This window comes from Neopelma chrysocephalum, unplaced genomic scaffold (assembly GCF_003984885.1).
Source record: "Neopelma chrysocephalum unplaced genomic scaffold, ASM398488v2 Primary Assembly neopelma1_97377, whole genome shotgun sequence".
Taxonomy (NCBI): domain Eukaryota; kingdom Metazoa; phylum Chordata; class Aves; order Passeriformes; family Pipridae; genus Neopelma; species Neopelma chrysocephalum.
In genome coordinates this window covers 121,875-146,631 of record NW_020926018.1, presented here as the reverse complement: position 1 = coordinate 146,631, position 24,757 = coordinate 121,875, and the positions used below count along the sequence as shown (strand labels likewise).

At 43.4% G+C, this 24,757-nt stretch overlaps 1 protein-coding gene across 1 annotated transcript in view; it reads right to left on the bottom strand.

Moving 5' to 3' along the window:
* LOC113961642 (general transcription factor II-I-like) overlaps nucleotides 1-19,944 on the bottom strand; it is a gene marked incomplete at its 3' end in the record, with an annotated part of 31,448 nt that extends 11,504 nt beyond the window's left edge. Inside the window, exons 1-3 of the mRNA XM_027672065.1 lie at nucleotides 19,518-19,944; nucleotides 9,307-9,412; nucleotides 7,863-8,001 (exon numbers count right to left, since the gene is read on the bottom strand). Coding sequence (XP_027527866.1) covers nucleotides 7,863-8,001; nucleotides 9,307-9,412; nucleotides 19,518-19,897 — 625 coding nt within the window. The remainder of the gene's footprint in view (nucleotides 1-7,862; nucleotides 8,002-9,306; nucleotides 9,413-19,517) is intronic.
* Between the last annotated feature and the right edge of the window lie 4,813 nt (nucleotides 19,945-24,757).

Below are 24,757 nucleotides of genomic sequence, written 5' to 3'. Positions count from 1 at the left end.
GTCCAGCTAAATGACAGGAAAATTATTTCCATCTAGACTATTAATGCAGAATTCAGATTATGAACACATATTACTATATGAAAAATATGCAGTACAGAAACTACATTATTTGCATTGCAAACGGTTAAGTAGAAGGGGATTGCAAACTGAACCATTTAAGTGAGGTCAAATGCAGACAGCGATGGCAAAAAACCCACAGCTCTTACCGTAAGACAGATGGAGATGATTGCTTTGGATTTTTACTATTTGCAACTGCAGCTGCTGGGTAAGTGCTAGGAATATTATTTTTAAACTAACTACTAAGCACATGATTTATTAGGAATAACTTGGTCAAATCTTTCAGTGTAGATGATTTAACTCATAGCAACATTCTGCAAATACAAAATAGAAAGTGACTGAAACTCAAATCCAAAAAAAATTAACACAGTACAGTTAATTTATCAAGTGGTTACAACCACAACAGAAAAACTCCCCCAAAAACTAGAGGCCAGGCAAAAACAGATGCAAAATGTGAACTAGGCTTCAGCGTACAATGTAAATACTTTAGGATTCTGGGAAAGCAGAATTCCCATGTGCTGGTGGCAGACACAATGTCTGTAATAAAGTGTCCTAGCTTTCCAGTAGGAACATCTGAAGCGCCATGTTTTTTATTAAATAAACAAAGATATCCCATAAGCTGTAGCAATCAGGGCACTCCAGACATCTTTGTACCACCCTGGGGAGATAGGGACCCCCAGAACTAACTCTCAGTGCTAAGGTTTTACAGTCACACAGAGGCCTGAGCACAAGAGCAGAAGCAGGAGAGAAAGCAGGAAAGAAAAAGCCAGCAGTTACCTTGCCCACACCTCTCCCAAGAAAACGGATTAGGAAACGGTTCCTTATTTAATCCCAAGCAGAGACAGGCAGGTTAGCATTAACACATCACTAAACAGGCACGATGCAACCTGGTCATGTAAAAAGGACAAGAGAACAGCGACATAATCCCTTCCACCACCAGAGATGCCAGGTCTCAACTACCAAGTGACAGACATGGCAGGAGTAAATACATCATGTTTGCCAGCACAGTTAGTCGGGGCAATGGTGACAAGCTCTGACAAGTCAGAGTGGCCAGGAGCAGCCACTTATCTCTGCTGATCTGAACCTTGAGAGAAGTGTAAGTTATTCCAAGTCATTTGCTGCAAAAAGGGAGGTGAAAACTCAGGAACACAATCGAGAGCCACAGCTGAGTAAGTTCCCATTAACAGTGACTGGGAAGAGGTTGTTTCAGCAGATACTCAAACAGAACAAACTCTTAGCAGAGGTTTTTTTAAAGGGGCCACTTCCAAATAGCTGCAAGGAAATTGGACATGAAAGACAGGTCAAGAGTTACAGAGGTGTAAACCAGCTCTGGCTTGGCAACAGGAAAGTATCTTGACAGTCACACCTTTAAAAAGCAACTATTCAATTATTTCCTTTTTTCCTGCTATGAATTCCATACAGTGTAACATACTTTGAAGTGCACTGGTTGACCAAAGCTAAAGTAAGGATCACAGATACAGCCCCCATTTGCATTTAAAGTAGGTAACAGATCAGTGATGGCAACCCTGCAACTCCGTAAGTGTTTTGTCAGGATTAGTTCTCCACCTGGCTCTTACTGTTTTTCTCTGATTTACTATTTATGTCTCCTTTTTCTTCCAAAATATTCTGTAGCTTCAGGAGCGTAAAAGCCACAGAAGTCTCAGCTGGCCACAGAATAGTTCAGGGCCAAAGAAAATGACTGTGGGAAATCATTTTCCACACTGGCACATGATCATCAAAAAGAACTGGTATTTTTGAACTAGTTCCATTAGTATCAAGGGATTAGGCTCTGAGCAATATAAAAAGATGTCAGCTAGTTTCAGAATGGTATTTTCACTATAACACCATAGCACATAATCAAAAATTATAATGAAGACTGTCCTTAAGATATAATGCAGACAAACACAATAATTGATAGCAGTTAGACTCACTAATAACCTCTGTTATTAGAGTAATACTTGAAAAGGTATTAGGCTGCTTCTACATAGGTCAGGGGATTCAGTCTATACTCAGTTTCAAATCTGAGACATTCTGCTTTAGAGCTGAAAAGCTAAACACTCCATTTAGATACTGCTTCTGAATTACTACAGGCATGATGAGATAGTGTGCAATCAGAGGTAATCAAAATAGTAAGGAAGAAGCAAATAATTGTATTAATACTTTATTTACATCATTACTGCAGCATCCAAGTTAAGTATCATGAAAGGGCTACATCCAAACTAGCAGAACAGTACCCACACTAACTAGCAAGCTGCAGTGCTGGGGGCTACCTCAGCAGATTTCAAAGACACTTTAAAGCACCAGTCTAAAATTAACACAGAGCTACTGAGTTAATATAAATTTTCTCACTACTGTAGCTTGACTCCCACCTACCATATTCTAAATATCAGATCTGTGCATGATGCTCTCTGGTCTGCAGTACCACAGCCTGTTGAGCATTGCTTAGGTGAAAGTACGCAGATAATACATAGACAAGATCAAACATGTAAACAGCTTCATCCATTGAAAAAATGAAAGAAAGCAGCAAGACATGCCAATCAGAGCTTCATCATGGGAAAATTTATATTTATATTTATACCAATGCTATACACTTTACTGAGTTTTGGTTAAAAAATACTGAACTCACATATTTCAGATATGATCACCTACAAAGAGAACACAGTTAAAACCAAAAATACTGATTTATGAGTTATTTAGATGCCTACAAGTGGATGTCACAGAGACTTTCAGAAGGTTTGCTCTATATTTTTAGGCATATAAGTTGTTTTGTACATCTGGCCCTATTGCTACCATTGCTTTTATTATTGCCAGTTTTAGAACTAATTGCACCCATGGTCATAACATTTTTTTAAACCTCAATCACAAAAGAAGTATTGACTATTTTATTTCACAAAATACTTCTAGTTTGGAAAAAATGTATTAGCTAGGCAACTTGGAGCACATGCAGCTCTTGTCAGTAAGGAACAGCACAAAACAGATAACGACAGGCAAACAAACAGGTGGCCTTTGGGCCGTAGTGTCCATATGCACTTTTCCACAGAGGATGACTCCTGCCAGTTCCACAAATTTGTCTGCAGGAAAGTTGTCATGGAGACACATGAGCATGACAACCACAACCACAGAGCTTGTACTCACTGCTTGTGAGATCTCCTGAAGCGAGCTGAGCAAAGCCATCACCTCTGATGAAAGCATATCCAGAGAATACAGCTTGCCTTCCAGCTGTCAGGGGCTCAGCACAGCATATGTGCATTTGAAACCTTCTTGGATATTGAACTAAAAAGTTTATCCTCCACAGAGAAGAGATCATACAACAGCTTCTTTGGAAGCCAAAACCTGAAGTGAGGACAATCACTGCAAAGCTATAATTACAGGTATGGAGTAGGAAGCCAGCATCTACCATAGCAAGACACTAGACATGGTATAACTTCAGTAAGAGATGCTTAGATCTCTCTAGGATACAGGGATACAAGCTACTACAAGTCCAAAAATGCCAATTTCAGGTATTCATATGAAAATTACAGCAGGCCAAAGTAGTATCACAGGTAGTGAGACTCTTGAGTAACTACCAATCCTGTGAGAGACTTGCCAGTTTTAAGTGTGTTTTGGTTTTTAAACCAGCAAGATCTAGTCTTTCAAGGTTCTGGTTTTGTTTGCTTTTTCCATCCCCCTTTAAACTGCAGAAGTGTTACGTTAGTTGCAGAGTCACAGACATAAGGGAGCACAATGTCAGAATAAGAATTCCCCAGAAAACCTGATGGTTCTATTTGCTCAAAGGCCAGAAGGATTCAATGACACAGAAGCCTACTGCAGATCTTTAATCAGGTCCACGGTAGCCTAGTTTATGGTAAGAGTAATTTTATTTGCCTGCAGATAATGGAGTCTATCCAAAAGGAAACAGTAATTCACATACCAAAGATACTGAGGAGCCAAAGCTGAGCAATTTTTCCCATAAGGTCTTTGGAGAATTGTGTTCCATTCATTCATCCTGAGCAGAAGGAATGGCTGTGCTCATTAAAAACATTCAGATTCTGAACATTCCTGAAGCTACAAGAAGTTCTTGCAACCTGTGGCTGGATGGACATGGAGGCACAGGTAAGCAGAGTGAAAGACCCTGGGCCAAAGTCTCTAGCAGGACTTGAAGCCAACTCTGGCCCGTACCAGATGCATTGTTAAGATCAGTGTGGAAACCCAAGGCCACCAGAAGTAACATGAAGGCTCCAAAAAATAAAGGACCTATCATCCAAGACGAACTGTCTACAGATGCAACACCGCCCCACCTCACGCAAGTGAGCTCAGAGCCCTGGCACCAAAGACAAAAAAAGCAGCACAACTGGGAGAGCTGGCCAGAAGCTGTAGAACTAGCAGGATTATGCTTCCCTGCAACCCACATATGGATGCTGCAGCAGCCAGTACCAATGCAAATGCTAGCAGAGGCAACCAGGATTCTTGGAGAAGAATCATCTCCTTGGCAGATGAGATGGAACACACAGTGCTGGGTAAATATCTTTAAAAGTCCAGAGCAGATGATTGAAAAGGTGTTTCTGAGTCAGGAAACTGTTCTGAAAGTTCCCTTCTGACAGGCAAATACAGCTTGGGGATGATGAGGCTTCCTCTGGTGTTGGGGGGTTTTTTGGTTATTTTATAAACCATCTCCAGCTCGCATTCAAACGAGAATGAATTCCACAGAGCTCAAGGGAAACTGCCAAGATGATAAAGAAGAACACATGAAGGGAACAGCATTCTTCAGACATCCCAGGAATAAGTCACCTGTTCAGGATAGCTGATAACCCACAACTCCACAGCAATCCAGAGAGGACAGAGGCACTTCATCTTGCCAAGGTCATGCAAGAGGAACTGAGAACCACACAATACACTTTAGCAGGGAACAGCAACTAAAACAAAGAGTTACTGCTAGGGCAAGACATGTATGACCTGGATTACTTACAGCACACAAGTATCCACACTTGTCCATATGCTGAATATGAGCAGGTGCTTGAAGAACATACTCTTTCTATATACAATACAAACTTACACAGGCTTAGAATATCTGACATTGCAGGTTACCCAAGTCATATGTTCTGCATACAAGCACATACAGTTCTACACCAACTGAAACATTCCATTTCACTGTAACAGGGCTCGCAGCCATCTTCATTAAGCACAGCTCAGAAGAATACATTATCTCACTCAGTTTTAAATAATTAATGCCTGTAGATTGGTTTTTAAACACTCACTACACAACTCATACTGAAATTGAAAAAAGCATTGCTATAATTCATTTCTAACACATTTTCTTAAGGTGAAAAGGTAAATGAGACATGGGCAGGGCTCCTCCTTGCCCTGCAGCAAGGCGTCAGGGAGCTCATGTGGATGAAAGTCATCATGAATGAAAGCCTGAGGAAACCAAACTCCAGCACTGCTTTCACTGAACTGCTATTATTTTTATCAGCCCTATACTGCTAAGAAGTGTACATGCTACTTCCTTCATAACCTCATATATATATATATATTTCATCAGTTTAGCCCACTAAATTATACTTATTACTAAAAATAAGCAGCATGTTTGAAGCCTGAGCCTTCATACTTACTTAAATTATACAAACAAGCTGTGGAAAAAGCAGAAGTGAAGACTGGAGATACATGCTGGCTTGCACAGAGTCAGACATAACCAGAGGCATGATTAGTAACTAGACTTCTGTTTCTATATTTAAAGAAAAATTAAGACTCCCACACAAGTGGAGAACTAATTCTCAATTCTGTCAGCACCATGTGTTCCAGAGACTGACATCACAGATGAATTTTTAAAGGTTTAGTTCTAACAGCAAGGTAAGAATCACTTGAAATCTTTTATTAATCATAAAGTATCTAAAAAGGCCCAACTCTAACTTGTTAGAAACACACAGAACTGTGTCCTTCCTGGGTTCCTGAAAAACACTTCAAATTGCAACTAACATTGACAATTGCTCGCTTCATATTCAACTGAAGAAACAAGGTGCGAGAGGAAAGGAACTGTTCCCTCCAGCATCAAAACTCCCCTAAAAGCATGGGAGATGCACACTTAGTGAAACCATGAAAGCAGTGACAGACAATAGTTGGCCTTATTCACACAGATCTACATCGTGATGTTCTGCAAGAAGCATAATGAAAACATTGTTTTCAGAGTGGATATTGTTTAATCCTGTCAGCCTGACAGTACAAAAACACCGCACAAGAACGAGTAACCTTGTAACTGCAATAAAGCAAAGGATGAGGACCATCACAACTGATGCAGGGTTTAAACACATGCACTCATCTATAGAAACCACGTCTGATACAGCCAAACACAAGGATGGATACAAAGCCAGTGCTTCCCACAGTAAAAAATCTGAAATACAGATCTAGCCAGGAGATCAAACACCAAATCCCCATAATTTCAGACTCCCTACCAATAGATGTGTGCAGTATACAAAGTCTCCAGTATATCAGGGCCCATGATACCGCTGTACTGGCAATAAAACAGGGTACCTAGGACTTCAGGGAATCCCTTAAAGCAACAAAACCAAAAAAGAAATCAGGTGAAAAACTGAACTCCCTGCCCATTACTCAGTTAGCAGTTTTCATAGACAGCAGTATCAGAAAACTGCTCCTGTAAAAAAAATAATAAAAAAAAGAAACTTATTCATCTTATACTTGATTCCACAATCAGGTTGCAATTCTACATTTTGGTATCAGTGATCTGTTCAATGTAACATTGTGGTGACTTCCCTCGGAGTAAGTACCTGCACAGAAAGTCACTGTCCATTCCAGTAGGACAGTGGCAAAAAAATCGAGTCCTACCACAACCAAATGACCTTGAGACAGAGCCTCCAGGAGAATTTTAGTTAGCACCAAAAGCATCTATAGGAGCAAGTGTTTCTGCTACAGACTAAACATAGTTGCTTCCCAAGTATATAATTAGTCAAGCCAGAACATTTTACAGTTGTTCTCAGACTGAGTGTTCTATCATACCCCACTCTTGACCTGCATCTTCTCCCTTTCCCTAGGCAGGTAAATGTACATTTTGCTATTTATTAGGCAGGGTATACCACCAACACTTTCCTAAATGAGCATGTCAATGCTCCCCCAAAGAGTCACTGAATCTTTGAAACCTAACTCCCAAAAATACTGTCCTGTAGTTGATGGATTAAGTTTTATGAACACAAAAATTCCGCTGGTTTACTATAAAAATGAAATCAAACAAAAAACATACCCTAAATGTACTTAAAGGAGTACAAAAGTAATGCAGATGTGAGTTTAAGTCATTACTAAGTCAGATACATAATTCTGTCTACTAAATAAAATTGATATTAAAAAGCTACATGAAAAAATACTACCTTGTCAAAACTCTGCATCTGCTTTAATAAGACATGAAGTGACCTGAAGAATCAGGACCATCCGAGTTGACAGGAGTACTTCTCTACCTGTTCAACGCACCCACCCCAGCCTTCACAAGTGGAAAAAAAAGGCTTGGAGGAGGGGGTACAAAATAAAATTAACGTGCACTAGGAAATGCAGGTGTTGTGAGAGTAGGCGGTCTAATACTTCCTATTGTACTAGTTTGTCACATTATCTGAGAAAAAAATGAACATTTCCAGCCATTGTTGAAATAAAACTCCAAACAAGACTGTCACTGATCATTTTTATGTTCTTAAATGGCTGGTTTAGCCATAGCCAACGTAATTATGGCATGCAGCCATAACAGACAGAATTTTCCTCCCCAAAGTTTAGTATTATATAATATACATTAAGCAACTTGTGACATATAAAAATACAACAATGGAACTCACAGTATGTAACAAAATCCTTCTGAAAATCTTTCCTAGAGTCGACAAAGGCTCTTCCTTTTTCAGTTCCAACTACAAACACATCTGCTTCATACAGAGCGATACAGGCAACTTCTGCCTTGGACTTGGTAAGTTCTTTACACTATAAAAAGAAAAAGAAAAAGCTTTTATTACTATAGTTAAGATACAGTTAATAGAAATGTATGTGATATTATGCTGCCAGCATCCACCTTCAGAAGGTACTAGAAGCAACATAACACCAGCCAGTAGCAAAGCACAATTTACACACCTGGAATGCTTTTCATCAGAAATCTTAAAAGGACTGTAGATGCATTAGTGAAATTAAGGCCTTGTCTAGAGTCAGACATTGTACTGTTTCTAATTAAAATGATTTATGACATCAATTCATGGGAAATTATCACTTTCATATTAATCATCCTGAGTGTCTTACTCCAACTCCCACTTTCAAGAGAGCATACAGGAGTTTTGTTCATTCACAGCACACTTCTTGCACACCATGTTCTCTTCAGAAAGGTGTGGTTGCAAGCAGGATGGCTGCCTGCACTCTGCCTTGTCCTGACTGCTAGCCCCAGGTTTAGGTGAATTCCTCCTGAACTGAAGGTCTCCACCATCCCTGCAGACACCTACATGTGTTCTGCCAGGAGAAATTTGTGGCAAGAATTAAGGCAGGAAGCCTATGGAGAGAACAAGGATCCCAAGAAAATTGGTGAGATGATCAAGAAGTGATAACAAGAAGTCAGTCTCTCCTAGCAACTCAATCAGTTTGCTGCAACCTATACTGCAGCATGTGAGGAAAAAGTGACACAAGGAGTTTAAGAACCTAACATACCCAATGGGATAAAAGGCTTTCAACCCATTATCTTGTAACTATCCCATTCAAAGTTTCATTGCTAAAAAGAAAATCCTTGGTTTTGCTTATCATTTAAAAAAACAATTTTAAAGAACCACATCTTTGGCAGTGTCTCAACTTCAAGGAAACAGGGCACTTCCACTCACAGTCCTGGCCGACCTTAAACCGCACCACATAATAATTAGGTAACTTCTACAAAACAGGTGATATGCCAATTTAAAAAGATTATTTTCTGAACAAGTTTTGTTGAGTTGGTACAGCAGCTGAGGGTAAGGCGTTAGCCTCAAAACAATTTATTCACTCCACATAACAGATGACAAAGATCAGAACACACTCTTTCCTTTCAACCTTTCCTATTTATTCGACAAAATAATTTTTAAAACAACCACCACGACAAGAAACAAGATGACTGTTAGCATCATTTACCACAAGCAGAGACAGAGTAATGGCTGGTTGGACAGCACACAATAAGGTACAATCCACCTTTCCTGCTGCCCAGTGGGAAGCAATATACTGCTGTAGTCCTGCAAATGCTAAGATAGAGTTATGATCCAGCAGATTAATTTCTCTACTAACCATTGACTCAAGTCCTGACATGAGGAATTTAACCACCATTCTGCTTTCTAAGGATTCCTCATCATGGATGGATGCTGCTGGTGCAGTAGCTTGAGCCATTTTCCTCCTATAAAATGAAAGAAAAAAACCTTTCAAGATACACACAACAGTCAAGAAAACCACTCTTATGCAAGTAGAGAAAAAAATAAATTCAAAACCCCATAGAATACAGCCCACTACACACAAGCAACAAAACAAAGAGGTAAATTAACAGGAGAAAGTGCTTGCTCTTCTATTCTTTCATGCTTCCTGCTGTTTTATACAAAGCAGAAACTAAAAACTCAAAAGTTACAATGTTGTGCCATGACCAGGCCACAAACCTTTGTGCCTAGAAAGATGCATATTAATTGATTAGCTAAATTTATATAAATTTCTCTTTCTAAGTATGTTTGCAACTCCAGCAGTCTAGATAAACACAGCAACAAACACTGGCATTAACATACAGAAATGGCAAATCATAATTACGATTCAGGTATTAGAACAATCTTACCTGTAATTACCATGGCCTATTTCAAAACAAACCACCATCATCACGGCCTCAGAGACTACAGTATCAGTACCCAGAACATGACATTCTTATTCGCATATTCTTCAGTTGTAGGATTAACTCAAAGTTAAGTAGTCCCCATTAAGGTGCTAAAATTACAAACTGAATTTCAGCAGTGACACAAAAAGGAGATTTAAACTGTTTTCCCGTAGGTCATTCAAGAGACTTTCAACTTTTTTAAGATATAAGTAATAATCAAGACTAGTTTATGCTTCTGTTGGCAGTCTCTAACACTGTAATTTCACTATTAGAAAACAGGCATTTATTCAGCGCAGGGTTCATAGGGGATCTCTCCTCCTAACAGACACATCTCCAGCACATCCCCAGGATCTAAGGTATCAGCTTATATCTATGTAACTAATACACATGCATTACATTTCCTGGAACTCATACATATATGCTAAACATTCCCATGAATTCTTTAACACATTTAAATCACTTCTCAGAACTCATTTAAATTAGAGTAGGGGTTTCTTGAGGGTCTCTGGTTGCTGTTCAGGGAACATCCCATTCCTCAAATCAGCCTTTTATGATCATCAGCTTCCTAAAAACAGTTTCTTCTCCTTGAATGCATTCCACCTATGTGGTCTGGCCAATGATGCCAATTTTATGCCCCAAAAAGGTGCAGAGAGACTGCTCAGAGACAGAGATTTTAGTCTATAAGCAGGAGGTATTTATTGCCAATCAACGTTGGGGAGCTCCCAGATCGCGCAGGACAAAAGAGCTCCGAAGCAGGCAGTGAACAGCTGGAATATTTATACAATTCTTGTTAGGAGATTACATCATTTTACATCAATATTCATAGTATTGCAATATCTAGTTATAATATTCATAACAGGCGGAGCTAGGGCGGAGTCAGGGGCATTGGTCTTCATTTTGGGGAGTATCTTGGTGGTATATCCGGTTACTTTGGCCTCAGGGGTCTTGATTTTACTCCTCAAAGTCTTGAACTCTCTTTAATTTGGCTGACTTCCACATGTATTTGGCAGGAGTTTCTGATATTCGGCAAGAGTGCCTAGGCTTTGGCTCTTCTCCTTTCCCTTATCTCCCTCTGTTTTTCTTCCATATATCCGTTTTATGCATATGCTAGCATTTTTGGTTCTCTCTGTTCTCCTGTGTACTTTATGTTCTTTGTGTCAGTGTGTTCAGCATTCCTTAATGAGTTATTATCTCCATTATTCTTGAAACTCAGAATGCATGCTCTGAGCAAAGGCATAGGGAACTGAGTTATCTCTCCAGGTCTTGTTTTGCTACACTACATTAGCTTTTCAGGGCTTGCTCTGCTTCACCAAGATACACTGTTGCTCAGGCACAGTCTTAATTCTCAAGGCTAAGATATTCACTTCCACACATGGGTGAATACAGGACTAGGCACTGTCTGTTAAAGGAATTCACAAAACTAAGCACTATTTGCTACAGTCAAAGATTTTTTTCAACACCATTACCAATGCTACACAAAAAGGCCAATTTAAGAGCCATCCTTTCAATAGAGTACCATTTATGATATATCTAATAATCTTAAAACTTCCAGATTAGTTAATACTAGTTATAATTACTATAAATCCTTTAGTTTAACTTTGCCAAGATGAGCCTTTGCCCAAATAAAGCCTTGTAACAATGAACAAAGCCTTGCAAAATACATTCCTGCCTGTGGTTTAACCCCAGCCACAACTCAGCCCCAAACAGTTGCTTGCTCACATCCCCCCCCTCCCCGGGTGGGATGGGGAGAGAACTAGAAGGATGAAAGTGAGAAAATTCGCAGGTTGAACAAAGGAGTTTAATAGTGAAAGAAAAAGCTGCACAGACAAGCAAAACAAACCAAGGAATTAATTCCCACTTCCCATTGCAGGCAGGTGTTCGGCCATCCCCAGGACAGCAGGGCTCCAGCACATGTAATGCTGACTTGGGAAGACAAACGTCACTCTGAACATCCACCCCTCCCTTCTGCCCCCTGCTCTGGATGCTGAGCATGACAGCACCTGGGCTGGGATATCCCTGGGGTCAGCTGGCCCACATGTATCGCCCCAACCCCTTGTGCACCCCCAGGCTCCTTGCTGGTGGGGCAAGGAGCAGAAAAGGCTCTGTGCAAACACTGCTCAGAGATAATGAAAACATCCCTGAGTTATCAACACTGTTTCCAGCAGAAATCCAAAACATGGTCCCATACCAGCTACTGTGAAGAAATTAACTATCTCAGTCAAACCCAGCACACTGCCTGATGAGAAGGCCATGAAAATACAGAGCTGAAAAAAACCCCTGGATTTTCCTTTTACAAGGAGAAAATCAAAGACCAAATGTTACGACCCACCCCTAAAGGCAGGGTAATTGAGGTTCTTGCTAATAGATCCCTTGGGGTGGTTTAGAGTGAAACAACACTGAATAACCGGTGTTATATATACGTATATGGCAGCTTTATTTTAGAACAATTTGGTTGCAATGCAAAGGAGGCATCTAGCCATTTTGGTTATTATTTATAGTAATATAACAATATAAAAGTACAATGATATCACTTAAGAAAACATATAAGGAAAAGAAAGAAAGCAGAAGAAAGGATAAGAGTAGATAGTGGAGAGGAAAGATATCACCACCCATGGATCCAGCAACGAGACTTGATTGTTGCAATTTTAGACGTTCGTTGTGATGCCCAAAAAGGCACAATGGAACTGTTTAGAGACAGAATTTAGCCTTTAAACAGCAAGGTATGTATTTAGGCAACGTTGGAGAGCAAGCCAGCTCGCGCTGGACAAACTTGCTCTGCCTTCTCAGTGAAAAGACATGATTATATACAATTTCTATGAGGGACTACAACATTTTCACATACATATTCATATAATTGCAACACCTAGTTATAATATTCATAATAGGCGGGGTCTGGGCGGAGTCTGGGGTGGAGTCGTCTTTTTGGGGTGATGTTCGGTGGTCGTTCCTGTTTCTTCAGCCTCACAGGGTCATATTTTTACTCTTCTTCCTTGGTTGAACTCTTCAACTTTCTTGATTTTCGCTGACTCCATGGTGAATTTTGCAAGACTTTGGACTCAAGCCCCTATTTTGCCCCTTATCTATTCGTGTTCTACCCTATCTTTATTTATGTAGGTGTGTGAGCATTCTTTTGGTGTATGGTACCATCTAATCCCTAAGCCCTGGTTTCTGTCTCTAGCTAAGCAGTACATCTTCTGAGCAGGAGGGTCCCTGGATCAGTATTCAGAGTTAACTCTTTAGGCCCTAGCTCCGTTTCAGTTGGTCAAAGTGATGGCTGCAGTCTTGATCCGTCACAGGTGGGGAAAGCCCGTGAAACACAAAGTTCAGTGGGTTAAAAAACATTCATTTCAGGGGGAACACCCAGGTACCTCATCTGAGGCAGGAAGTTTTACGCTTTTTGATGCAACACTGTGGGTCATGAACAGTCCTCTTGGGCAAGGCCCCAGAAATTAGTCTAGGGGTGCTTCAAGGGTCTTTGATGGTTTCTTCTAAGACATGACCACTGTCTCACACCATCATATGTAGCAGGATGCTCTGCCTTGTTAAGGCTTATCTGCCTTGGCCTGGAATCTGGTCGGAGGATCCAAACAAACCAAGCTCTCTGTGGTGAGCTACTCCTGGTGCCATGGTGCTGCTTTTACCAGCCTAGTTTACCAACTGCAAACACACATCCTGCTTTTTGAGGCGAGATTTGACAGCTAAGCTGCTAGCTGGAGATACATGACTGGCAGTCAATCACTTCATATGGCAGATTCTTTTACAGACTTTCTTGAAGTGTGTGCAGCTTCTCCCGTGAAGCAGGGGCGCCTCTTCAGGGCCACTCTCCATGGGCTAAGTGGTTACAGAAACCAGCCAAACAGCAAAGGAGGTGTGGTTACACAGCAAGGTAAAAGATTGCACATACCCTCAAAGGAGTTCATAAAGCCGTCACCTAGAACTTTGGGGGCTCCAGACGACCACCAGAGACACTCAGTGAAGCCTCTCAGACACCTTATAAGGATATGTATATATGCTAATTAGTGTTCTGAAATGTCATGAATATGTAACAGGATCCCAGGAAACAAAATTTAATGCATCCGGCACAGTAGTAAAGAATGCCTGCCTTGCAGGTTTCTTTAAGACCCAATATTTGGCAATTTTTTCACTGCAGCACTGAATAAAGTAATGTTGGTTTTCTAAGCTATCAAACTAGAGAGTTTATTCCCAGTTTTTAGTGATAAGAGCAAGGGGCCCCAAGAAACAAAGCTCTGAGGGAAAACAGCTGGTGCTCAGCACACCCAACAGTACCGAGTCACAGGAAACCAGCAGGACTTTGCAGGGGGCAAAGGGTAGGGTAGGGCAGCTGTAAGACACCCCCAAACCCAAGGATAATTAATTCCCTTTTTTCTAGGTAATTTTATGATACTCAGCACCATATGATGACTTTTTAGTCAGCCTAGATGGCAACTACCTCTGCTACTCTTAAGAACCATTATAAGAGTAAAATACAATCCAGCAACTGTTATTTGAAAAGCACCTCCGATGTCACTCAGTCCTAAACTGGCACAATGTTTGCAAAGAGATATTTAAATCTGATTTTCACTTTTTCTACAGATTCCAATGTAGATAACATATAATTAGAAAATTTTAGATAAAATTAAAATGCAGTATCTAACTATACACCTCACAAGGCAACAATAAAAAAGTGAATGTGTTACTCAGTTTGGAGTAGTAAAGAAACCACTAGCATAAAATTCAGTTTCTGAATTAAAGCCAGACATTCCTCTCAGGGAAGAATTCACTTGGTTTTTAAGTATGCAGTGTCCTACTGCAGCACCTAGGCATTCATAAATTACACTGATATCATGTAAACAAAATGAAATATTAATCACAGCAGTCCTGACCATCTGATAATTTCTGTCTTCACCAGTGTAATTATATTTACTTAGACAACACGATGATCACGTTCAACAACAATTACTTTAGTCCTGTGTGTCTGTGGGATGACAGGTAGGGTTAAATCTAGAGGAGATTCAGAATTCTAAGGTAAAAAGCAGCTGCAACTCCCTGGATGGACTGAGGTCAACATACTCCCCAATACAACGATAAACATCTGCTCAGCGGAACAGAACGGAGCATGGAACGAAGTGGAGACCACGTGCCCCCCCCCATTTAAAACCCAACAGAATGTGGGAACATTGTGGTTCTGAGACCTTGGTTCCTTCTGCCAAGGGAGAATCAAGATGTTCTGCTACTGAAGCCAACAACCATGTCAAACCCGCTTCTCAGGTGCCAAGCCACAACCACTCCCTCCATTAGGTACACCAAACAGAAATAAAAGGTATTTATGACTAGAGCCACTCAAATTTCACCCAAACATAAAGAAAATAGTATAAACGTAAGTTGGAGATAGAGGGAAAGTGGGAGAAGACCTCCACCGAAACTGCTGGGATCAGTTGATGGACTGAGTCCATCTTCTCCCCCCCCAGAGGGACACCTTGGGTGAGAAATATACTCTATGCACATTAAATGCTGCTTTTAGGACTAGAGTTCTTGTTTGTTCTTTTCTCTTAGCATATCACTTAGATTGCTTCGCATCAGAGCTTGTGCTTGCTTAATATATGTATCAGTAGATTGCTTTAAAACATATTTTTGAAGTAGACACTATCACCAACAACCTTTGAATCTTATTAAACTGTCCCAATTTGTATTAATAAAGTGTGTTATTCTGTGAACTGTTAAAGCGAGTCCTTGCAGTTGCCAGCAGCAGAAAACACCTTGGCAGGACGCGCTGAGGGGTCTTCACTCTATTGAGTCCCCCCAACAAGGGCAGTCAAAGCACGCTCCGACCTCGTGAATCTGTTGGTGAAGGGTCTCATTACAAGTGATGGCAGAGAAAACCACAAAAGGAGTTAAAGACGGCTTAGATGGTAAAACACCTTGCCCTGCTGAGCCAGGAGACGGCATCGCCTAGTTTGTTCTGCCTGTTTTGCTAGAAGAACATTGTAGAAACACTGGTTAATGTCTTGTTCTGTCCTGCTTACTGGACCAAGGTTTCATTATAGAAAGAATGCTAGGAAGTAGTACATAATAGACCACGAGGTAATAAATCAAGTAAACTAAATGTTTAAAGTATATATAGGAGGCCAAGAGCCAGGATTTTGCAAGTTTGAAGAACCTAGGTCACCTAACAAAGAAAGTTGAAAAGTTCAACCCCGAGGAAGAAGAGGAAGACAACCCTGACGACCACTTAGAAGGATGAAGGCTCGATGTCCCAGTGAAAGACTGAGCATGCACCAAAGAAGATTCTCGAAAGCTCCGCCTAGACTCTGCCTAGTTACTAATATGCATGTCAGAAGTTGTAACTGCATACCTAAAACGTATAAAATGGTTTGTTTTGCACTTTTGGATGGAGCGAGTCTGTGCAGTGTGAACTGCCTTACTCCCAACGTTGCAATAAACTAATATCTTGCTGCTTAAAGATGCAAAGTCTCTGAGCAGTTCTTTTATTCCAAAGTTTGTCGGCATCACAAGACGCTGACAGACTGTTGGGCACCAGGGTATCAACTTTCCTGGGGGTACTGACCGGCAAAAATCCAAACTCCCACCTTTCACGTGACAGTGTCCATCAATACTTACATATAATATTAGAGAAGTGAATTAGTCTAAACTCTGTTGATATTTATTTAATTATAACAGCATTGGTGCTTGTCTTAGTTTAACAAGATTACAACTTAGAAATTAAGAAACTTCAGGTGGAAGTGTGGAAAAGGAAAAGAAACAGCTTTTTATTAACAAAATCTGAATAAACAACAAATGGTGCAATCAAAAACTTTCAGAAGAAACAAAACAAAGTCCCAATTCCCCAGGTGAGGGGGAGAAACCCGCGGCAACCTGAGGAGGGGTGGGGGGGAAAGCAGGACTGTCCCGGCGGTTCAGCGGCTGCTCTCAGCCATGTGTGCTCACAGCCAGCACTGAAAAAAAAAGCCCTTTTTCCCACAGGCAGTTGGAAGGCAGAATACCTCACTCTTAGATGAGTCGGTCTCTCGGTGGTTTTCCGCAAGGTGTCCCGTGGGGAAAAAAAACTTCCTCTCAGGAAAAGAAAAGGAGGCGGCCGAAACCAGGTTCCCCGCTCTGTCCGGTCCGCGCCAAATCCAAAAACCCCCGACCAACAGACTCCCAGACATCCCCGTGGCCACCGTGTTCCCCGAGAGTGCTCGCCCTCCCCCTGCTCCCGCACTGCCCAGAGCGTGCAGCTTTGCTCCGTCCCCCGCCCCTCCCGCATTCCGCAAGAAACAGATGGGGGCGGGGGGGGGGACATTGGGAAAAAATTCCAACATCTCTTTGCAAACCTATGCCAGTGCCGACACAATTTTCACACTGAGAATTGCTGTCTTTACTAGTGAGAGCTGGTCCTCTGGATTTCTACGTCATACTGCAATGGTCACAGCTAACAAATGGCTCAGATTGGTTTAAGGGCAAACAAATTCTCTTTAATTCTTGTGGGGCTCTCACAAAGAGCTAATCCAACACTAAGCACCCATTTGAATTCCAACACCTTGAAACAAAAACCGTTTGATCAGTATGTAGGTCGTATGCCAAGCACACACCTTTGCACACAAAGTGAAGTGCCCTGTGTCTGTTGCTGCCCACCACTGCACACAACAGGGCACCGGGAAACCAATTACCCTGTCATTCTTCAGCAGTAATCAGTCCCCTCCTTTGGTCACTTCATTACCTCACCAGCTCTCTCCTTTGTTCCTGTTATTGCATTTAACCAAATGAACCAGAACACCAATTTCCATGGAATCAATTACATGTGTTCTTCCTTGAATTAAAGCATTTATGTCAATTCTATCATGAATCTCTCTCCATTCAGAATCTGGGACCAGAAATAGAAGTCAATTCCATAAATTAGAGCTTGGGAATGTGCCAGTAACTTATTCTCAGAAAATTACAAATTCACAATCTTTCCAGAGAAACATGAGTTTCAACCAAACTTCTATGAAAAGGTTCTCATGTCTTGATGGATAAGACAAAAGGCTGTCAGTAGTGGTACCTCAGCTGTCTGTGAGGCTACCGTATACCAGGCTGTATGGGGACAAATTTTTAATGCCATCTAATTTACCTAATGTAATTACACGTCCTTTTTTTTTAGTTTGTTACTGGTTTTCATTTCTTTAAATGCAGAGTTAAAGTTAGACAAGCAGAAACAAATACAAAGTATATTTTAAAAAGGAATCTAAAAGTTGCTCCTTATTGTGAGATACTGACCCAAAGATTTGTACGCATTGACAACAACAAAAGTACATAATTAGCTTATAGGGGGTGTCTGCACACACAAAACAGTCATCATGCAGATGTTCCTCTCAAGCAACTCACACACCAAACCTTTGGTAAAAGAAGCCTGCAAATAGAACTGGCAACACAACAGGTGATATCGAAAACAGTTATGATTAAAAACATGGCTGTGATGCCAAGAGAGCCTGATAAGGTTACACACCCAGACAGGTGTACAATTATATGCCAACCTCTCTCAAACACCAGGCTGACAGGCTTCTGCAGAAATTCTTTGTTGCCAGCTAGATTTGTTCTTTGCTGGTAGCCATGCTACTGCACACAGGGCCACTAAGACAATCAGAGGGATGAAACACCTCTCCTACAAGGAAATGCTGAGAGAATTGGGATTGTTCAGCCTGGAGAAGAGAAGGTTCCAAGGTGATCTAATTGTGGCTTTCCAGTACCTGAAGAGAGCCTACAAGAAAGCTGGAGAGGGACTTTGAACAAGGTCCTGGAGTGACAGAACAAGGGGGAATGGCTTCACATTTGCAGAAAGTAAGATATTACAATCTAGGAAGAAATTCTTCTTCGCGAGGGTGATGAGGCATTGGTTGCTCTGGTTGCCCAGAAAAGCTGTAGCTGCCTCATCCCTAGAAGTGTCCAAGGTCAGGTTGGACGGGGTTTGGAGCAACCTGGGATAGTGGAAGGTGTCCCTGCCCCTAGCAAGAAGCTGGAACTGGATGGTCTTCAAGGTCCTTTTCAAGGCAAATCATTTGGTGATTCCATTTCTCTCCAGTGGCTTGCCGGCCTGGGTGCCAGCGCCCGCCTCGGGTGCGGCCGGGGCTCCTCACCGCCCGGCCGGGGCCCCTCACCGCCCCGCCGGGGCCCCTCACCGCCCGGCCGGGGCCCCTCACCGCCCCGCCGGGGCCCCTCATCGCCCGGCCGGGGCCCCTCACCGCCCCGCCGGGGCTCCTCACCGCCCCGCCGGGGCCCCTCACCGCCCGGCCGGGGCTGCCCCGGGAGGGCCTCGGGGCTCCCACAGCCCCGCGCGCGCTGCCCGCGGCAGCTCCTGTACGTGCCCCGCCCCGCCCCTTCCCGTCCACGCCCAATCGCCGCCGCCGCGCGCGGGGCTTCCGCATGCGCGCGCAGCCCCGGCAGCCACTGGCAGCCAATGGCAGGCGGCGGCGCGGCGGCAGCGCCCCCCCGCCATGCGGAGAGAGAGCGGCGCGAGCAGCGGCCCCACCGCCGAGCCCCCTCGGCCCCGCAGCCCCCTCGGCCCCGCAGCCCCCCGGCCCCGCAGCCCCCCGACCCCGCAGCCCCCAGGGCCGCGCGTCATGGTCCGTCCCTCGCCCCGCCCCGGCGGGCCCGGGCCCGCCCTCCCACTCACCCGCCACGGGCGCGGGCAGCCCGGTCCCGCTGGCTGGAGACGCCGCAGGGCTGCGGGGGAGACCGGGGCGGCGGCGGCTTCCTCGCGAGCTCTCGGTGCTGTCGGGGCGGCGGGCGCCGCGCGGCCCCGCTTCTCCCGCGGTGTCGGGCCGAGCCCAGCACCGCTCCGGGCGGGGGAGGGTTGCTCGCGCAGCCGCGGCGGCGCAGACGCTCGCGGGGGCCGCTGGGAGCCGCAGTCCCGGGGCCGGAGCTTCCGCCGGGCCCGGCGCGGAGGCCTTGGCGGGCCACAGCCGGCGCTGCCCTTCCCTGCCTCGGGGGGCTCTGCCCACAGCACACTTCTCCCTCGGCCGGGGAACGAGGAGGGTCCCGGGGCCTCACCATCAGCCCATCTCCACACGGATCGGCCACGCTGTACACCCAGAGCTGCTCCAAGCTGTCAGTGTAGAGTCGTGACGGCCGATAAAGATACAAGGAGTCAGTTATGTGCAGGAAAGATGTCTTCTGTGTGTTCTCTTTATTTTCTCATCTGCTTTTTTACACCCCTTGCTAGCAGCAAGCAGTATCCTTATTTTAGGTGTTATAGGTAAATAAACCAAATCAAAATTTAGCAGCAAAATTTATCGTGAGATTTATATAAAGTGCAGATAAGCAAATCACCGCGCTGAGGAGACCTGAGGAGACCCCTGCTCCCCACCAGCCCACAAGCCCAATGAAAACAAACAGCAACTTTTATACTTTTCCAACTCCCCTCCCATAGTCACTTGTTAGCTCTTGATTGGGCTTGGGTTCGCGGGCTTTGTTCTGGTTGGTTCTGTTGTAGGCCCATTTTGATTGCCAGGGACTTTCCATCAGTACTTTCCATTCAATAGCTTTAATTAGCCCAATGTTCTTGGAGCTGAATATGGGAAGGTGTCCAGATGGTCCAGATGTTCTCCTTGGCCCTTCTTTATCATTTCCATCCTTGACCTTCTGATCCTCGTTCTCTTCTTCTTTTCTAATGAGTACACTTAAAGAATATTTTTAGAAAAGCAGGATATGGTATACGTGCTCAGTAAAACAAGATACTTTATCTTTGCCAGCTAAGTAGGGAACTGCCAGTCACAAGATAGTCAACTTACAGCAGTTAACTATTCCGCAGCTTACAACTCCCCAGTCCCAACAAAGCATTAGCTATAATATACAAAAAAAATACAATATATATTTTGACAAGTAAATTTTACTATTGCTTACTTATTACATAGGTAAGCAAGCAACAGCATTTTCATTGGCTGGGATCTATGGGCGATACATTTGGCAAAGCTCAAGGCCTTATTGCAGTTCCCACATCCTAGGCCTACCAACTTTACAGCCTGCCTTTGTTTTCTCCATTAGGGTTGCGTACTGATTTCCTTATCATCAAGGATACACCCAAAACTTTTCCCAGTTGATATCTCCATCCTGGGAGCTGATAGACCCGCTATTAACCCCATCAATTCCCCCTTTCTGTAATTGTGCAAGAAATATTCCCTCTGTCGTCTTTTGGAGGGCCCTTTGCAAACACGACACAATACATGGTAACATTACTAGCACAACCACGACTATTATCAAAACTAAGACCCCCGTCTTGAGTAAGGACAGTAACCAACCCGAAATGCCCCAATTAGACAACCAGCCTTCCAGGCCGAAAAACCCAGTTTCCCGTGTGATCTTCTTTGTCTGTTCCTGAAGCATGGCAATTTGTCTGTAGATGGATTCAGAGTGATCTGAGATGTTTAAACAACACATGCCTTCAAATTCCTGACAACCATGTCCATGTGCTAATAGCAAAAAATCAATAGCAGCACGATTCTGCAGTGTAGCATGCCGTGCACTATCTACATCCCTGACAAGCTTATACAAAGTATCTGAGGTCAAATTTGCTTGTTTGGTCACCCAGCATGCCAAGGCACTGATTTGCTTTAACGCTTTTGCTGAGGCAACTTGTGGCAAAAACAGAGAGGCAGACACAATAGATGCCTGACCCCACAAAGTTAACGTGTCCCGACATTTAGAGTCAAGGGCCAGTGACTGTTTGGTCAAAACATGACTGTAGAGATGGGAATGATTCAACAAAAGCTTTTCTGTGGGGGTAAGCAAGCCTAATTTACCAAAGGTGCAGGGTCCCCCAGTGGGCTTCACCGGAATACCTGGCCGTGTCCGATTGCCACAAATCAAAAAGTATCCTTTCTGGAGTTGACGAGCAACTGTTACACTAGATGAGGGTTGCTTGTGTATATATGAACACCAAGCAGATGCGTTCTGGTAAAAGGGCATATCTGGAGACAAGTCTTGTGGAAGAGTTTCTGTGGTAGCAGAAGCATCATCTCCCTTACTGTACTTATTAACCAGCAGTGTCGCACCCGTATAACCAAAATAAAAGCAAGCAGCAGCAGTTAAGGTACCCAAAATATCCAACTCCTGCGGTGCAATGCCTACCGGTAGCTTAACAAGCCAGTCGTTTACATTTGCGATGCAGCTCTGCGCAGAAGCATTACAAGCCTTTGTTGCTACATCAGGTAATCGTGTAACATTAGAAACAAGTTTCACTGCATCAGTTATTTACAGGTGCCCCAACAAGGCATGTGTGAAATAGTCTGTGACTAAAATACTTGCAGAGGTCCTGTTGATCCAAATCCTCCAGCATGTCTCTCCCAGTTCTCTGTCCTGGGAACACAAAACTCACAAAAGGCACAAGTTGAGCAATTCGAGTTCCTTTTGGAATAGTAACAGGAGGGTAGGGGGTAGAGACCATGGCATAGATTTGTCCTGTATGGTTTGCATCAATTACCCCAACATGTACAATTATCCCAGAAATTGTGCTACTCGAGCACCCCATTAACAAAGCACTCAGTCCATGTCCGATAGGTCCCTTAGCATCTAAGGGAACTTTCTTCTTCTGTAGAAGAAATTGTTACTGTTGCAGAGGTGGATACATCCATACTGGCTGCTCCGCTGGTTTTCCCTGTGAGCTGGTAGCAGGGGGGAGCATTGGGGGGGTGCCATCAGGGGTGGTGCATACGGGTTGTACTGTGGCAGTGAAGGTACTTGTGTCTGAGCGCGCCTCCCCCTCACGCTGGCTTTCCCATTTCCCTGGAGAGGCTGTCCATTGGCATGAAACTTAGAGTGACATTGTTTAGCAAAGTGTCCTAGCTTCCCACAACGGTTACAATGAATACCAGGAGGATTAGGTAAGACCTTTGGCTTTTCCCCGTTGCTTTTATCAGGGCAGTTAGCCTTAAGGTGTCCTTCTCTATTACAGTTATAGCATCGTGGAGTAGGACGCAATATTGCAGCAAGGGCAGTCGTTTGGTGATCTATAGCACTCACTTTGGAATATGCAGATACCATATCAGCCACAGACGGGTTTCCTGGCAATGTATCTATAATTTTCTGACAATTTTCGTTCACATCATCTTTTGCTAACTGCTTTAGGAGTGCCTGATGCAAGACTTCATCATCCACCTGCTTCTCTAATGAAACTGGAATACGTTCAACAAACTTTAAATAAAGTTCCCTTGGTTCCTGTTTCACTGTTGTATATCTAGGACGAGGGGCAGCAAGCTCCATAGTTTTAGTCAGAGCTAACATTCCCACCTGCTGACATTGTTGTAACACAATAGGGTCCCATTGAGCCTGTAAATCGGGGCTACTAAAACAATTTTTTCCCAGTAAGGCTTCCACTCCTACACCCAGTCTGGGATCTCCTGGAGGAAGTCTCATATTCTCCATAGCTGCTCTTTCTGCCTGTTTTTGCCAGTTAGAATTAAACACTTTGTATTGTACAGGTTCAAATAAAACTTGAGCTAGATGGTCAATATCATAAGGAGCGAGCAAATCAGCATTAATTGCACCAATCACACGCATAACTTCAGAAGAATTCACACCATATTTTGCCACATACATTTGCAAATCCTGAATAGCTTTCCAAGCAAATACATAATGTTCATCTTCCTTGCCAGAGTTAGGAGCTGCCTTAAAAACAGGATAAGCTTCCACTCCTGGCTCGATTCCCAGAACAAATGCAATGTCCTTCATAGCTTGTGAGGGGTGCCCGATCTTGTCTAACAACTCCCATTCCCCCCTTTTTGCAGCTTGTACACGCACTGTCTCCCAAAATTTTCTAGGATGACGTGGCATGACTGTGACAGTGGTGACTGCCGGCAAAGTCCATGGCTCAGATAGTGTTCGTGTCTTTCAGCTCTGGGACCCCTTATGTACAGATTGTAAGGCTCGACTACGGACGGAGGCATTTTCAACTTCCTCCCTGTCTGAATCATCTGCTGGAGGGGCATCCTCATTGTTTTCATCACTGTCCTCATCCTCCTCCTTCTCCTCCTCTGGCAGAGGAACAGAGGACACTTGCCTTTGCTTAGCTTTAAATTCCTCTACAAGTTCCATAGGTGTCTTATACCGGTAAGGGACTATAGCAGTAGGGGATTTGTATTTACAAGGAGTTTTAACTGGCTTATGGGGTGCAGGATAGTGAACTTTCAAACCTTTCAGGGTTTTTTGAGCTGGACTCTTGGTAGATTTTTTAGTATGTGTATCCGAACGCCACACTGTTTCTTTTTTATCTGCTAAAGCAAGCAGTTCATTGTCAGAGGGGGAGGTAGCAGGCGGCGATGCCGCAGCAACTGAAGTTCCCTCCTCCCCTTCGAGTCCTTCTGTATCTGACAGAGGCTCTGTTTCAGGCAACTGAATACCTTCCGAAACTTGTTCATTAAGCCAGTCTTTTAAAGTTTCAACTAATATATGCCAGGTGGCAGGCAAACCTTCTACTTCCTTAGCACTCTTAGCACCCTTATAAACCTCTTTCCACAGTTTATCCCCCACCTTCTCCCAAGTCTTTACTCTAAATGCAACTGATGTGTTAGCTTCAAAACCTTGCTTTCGACACCACAGCAGCAAACGTTGCAAATCATAATCTTCAACAGTTACACCTTTACGCTTTAGGAAGTGCTTCCAAGTGGACAGCACCAACTTTTCCTCTTTAGACATCTGATTCCCCATTATCACAGTCTTTGTTCTTGGCGGCTCACCTTTTCCAGGTGTCAGTAGTTCTCAGGTCCGGACCAGGCAGTTTCCTCACTGCTCTCAGCTACGCCAAGCTCCGTCACCACCATCCGTCGCCCGATGGTCAGTAATGCAGTATCGCGTCGTGGGTCACCATATGTCAGTGTAGAGTCGTGACAGCCAATAAAGATACAAGGAGTCAGTTATGTG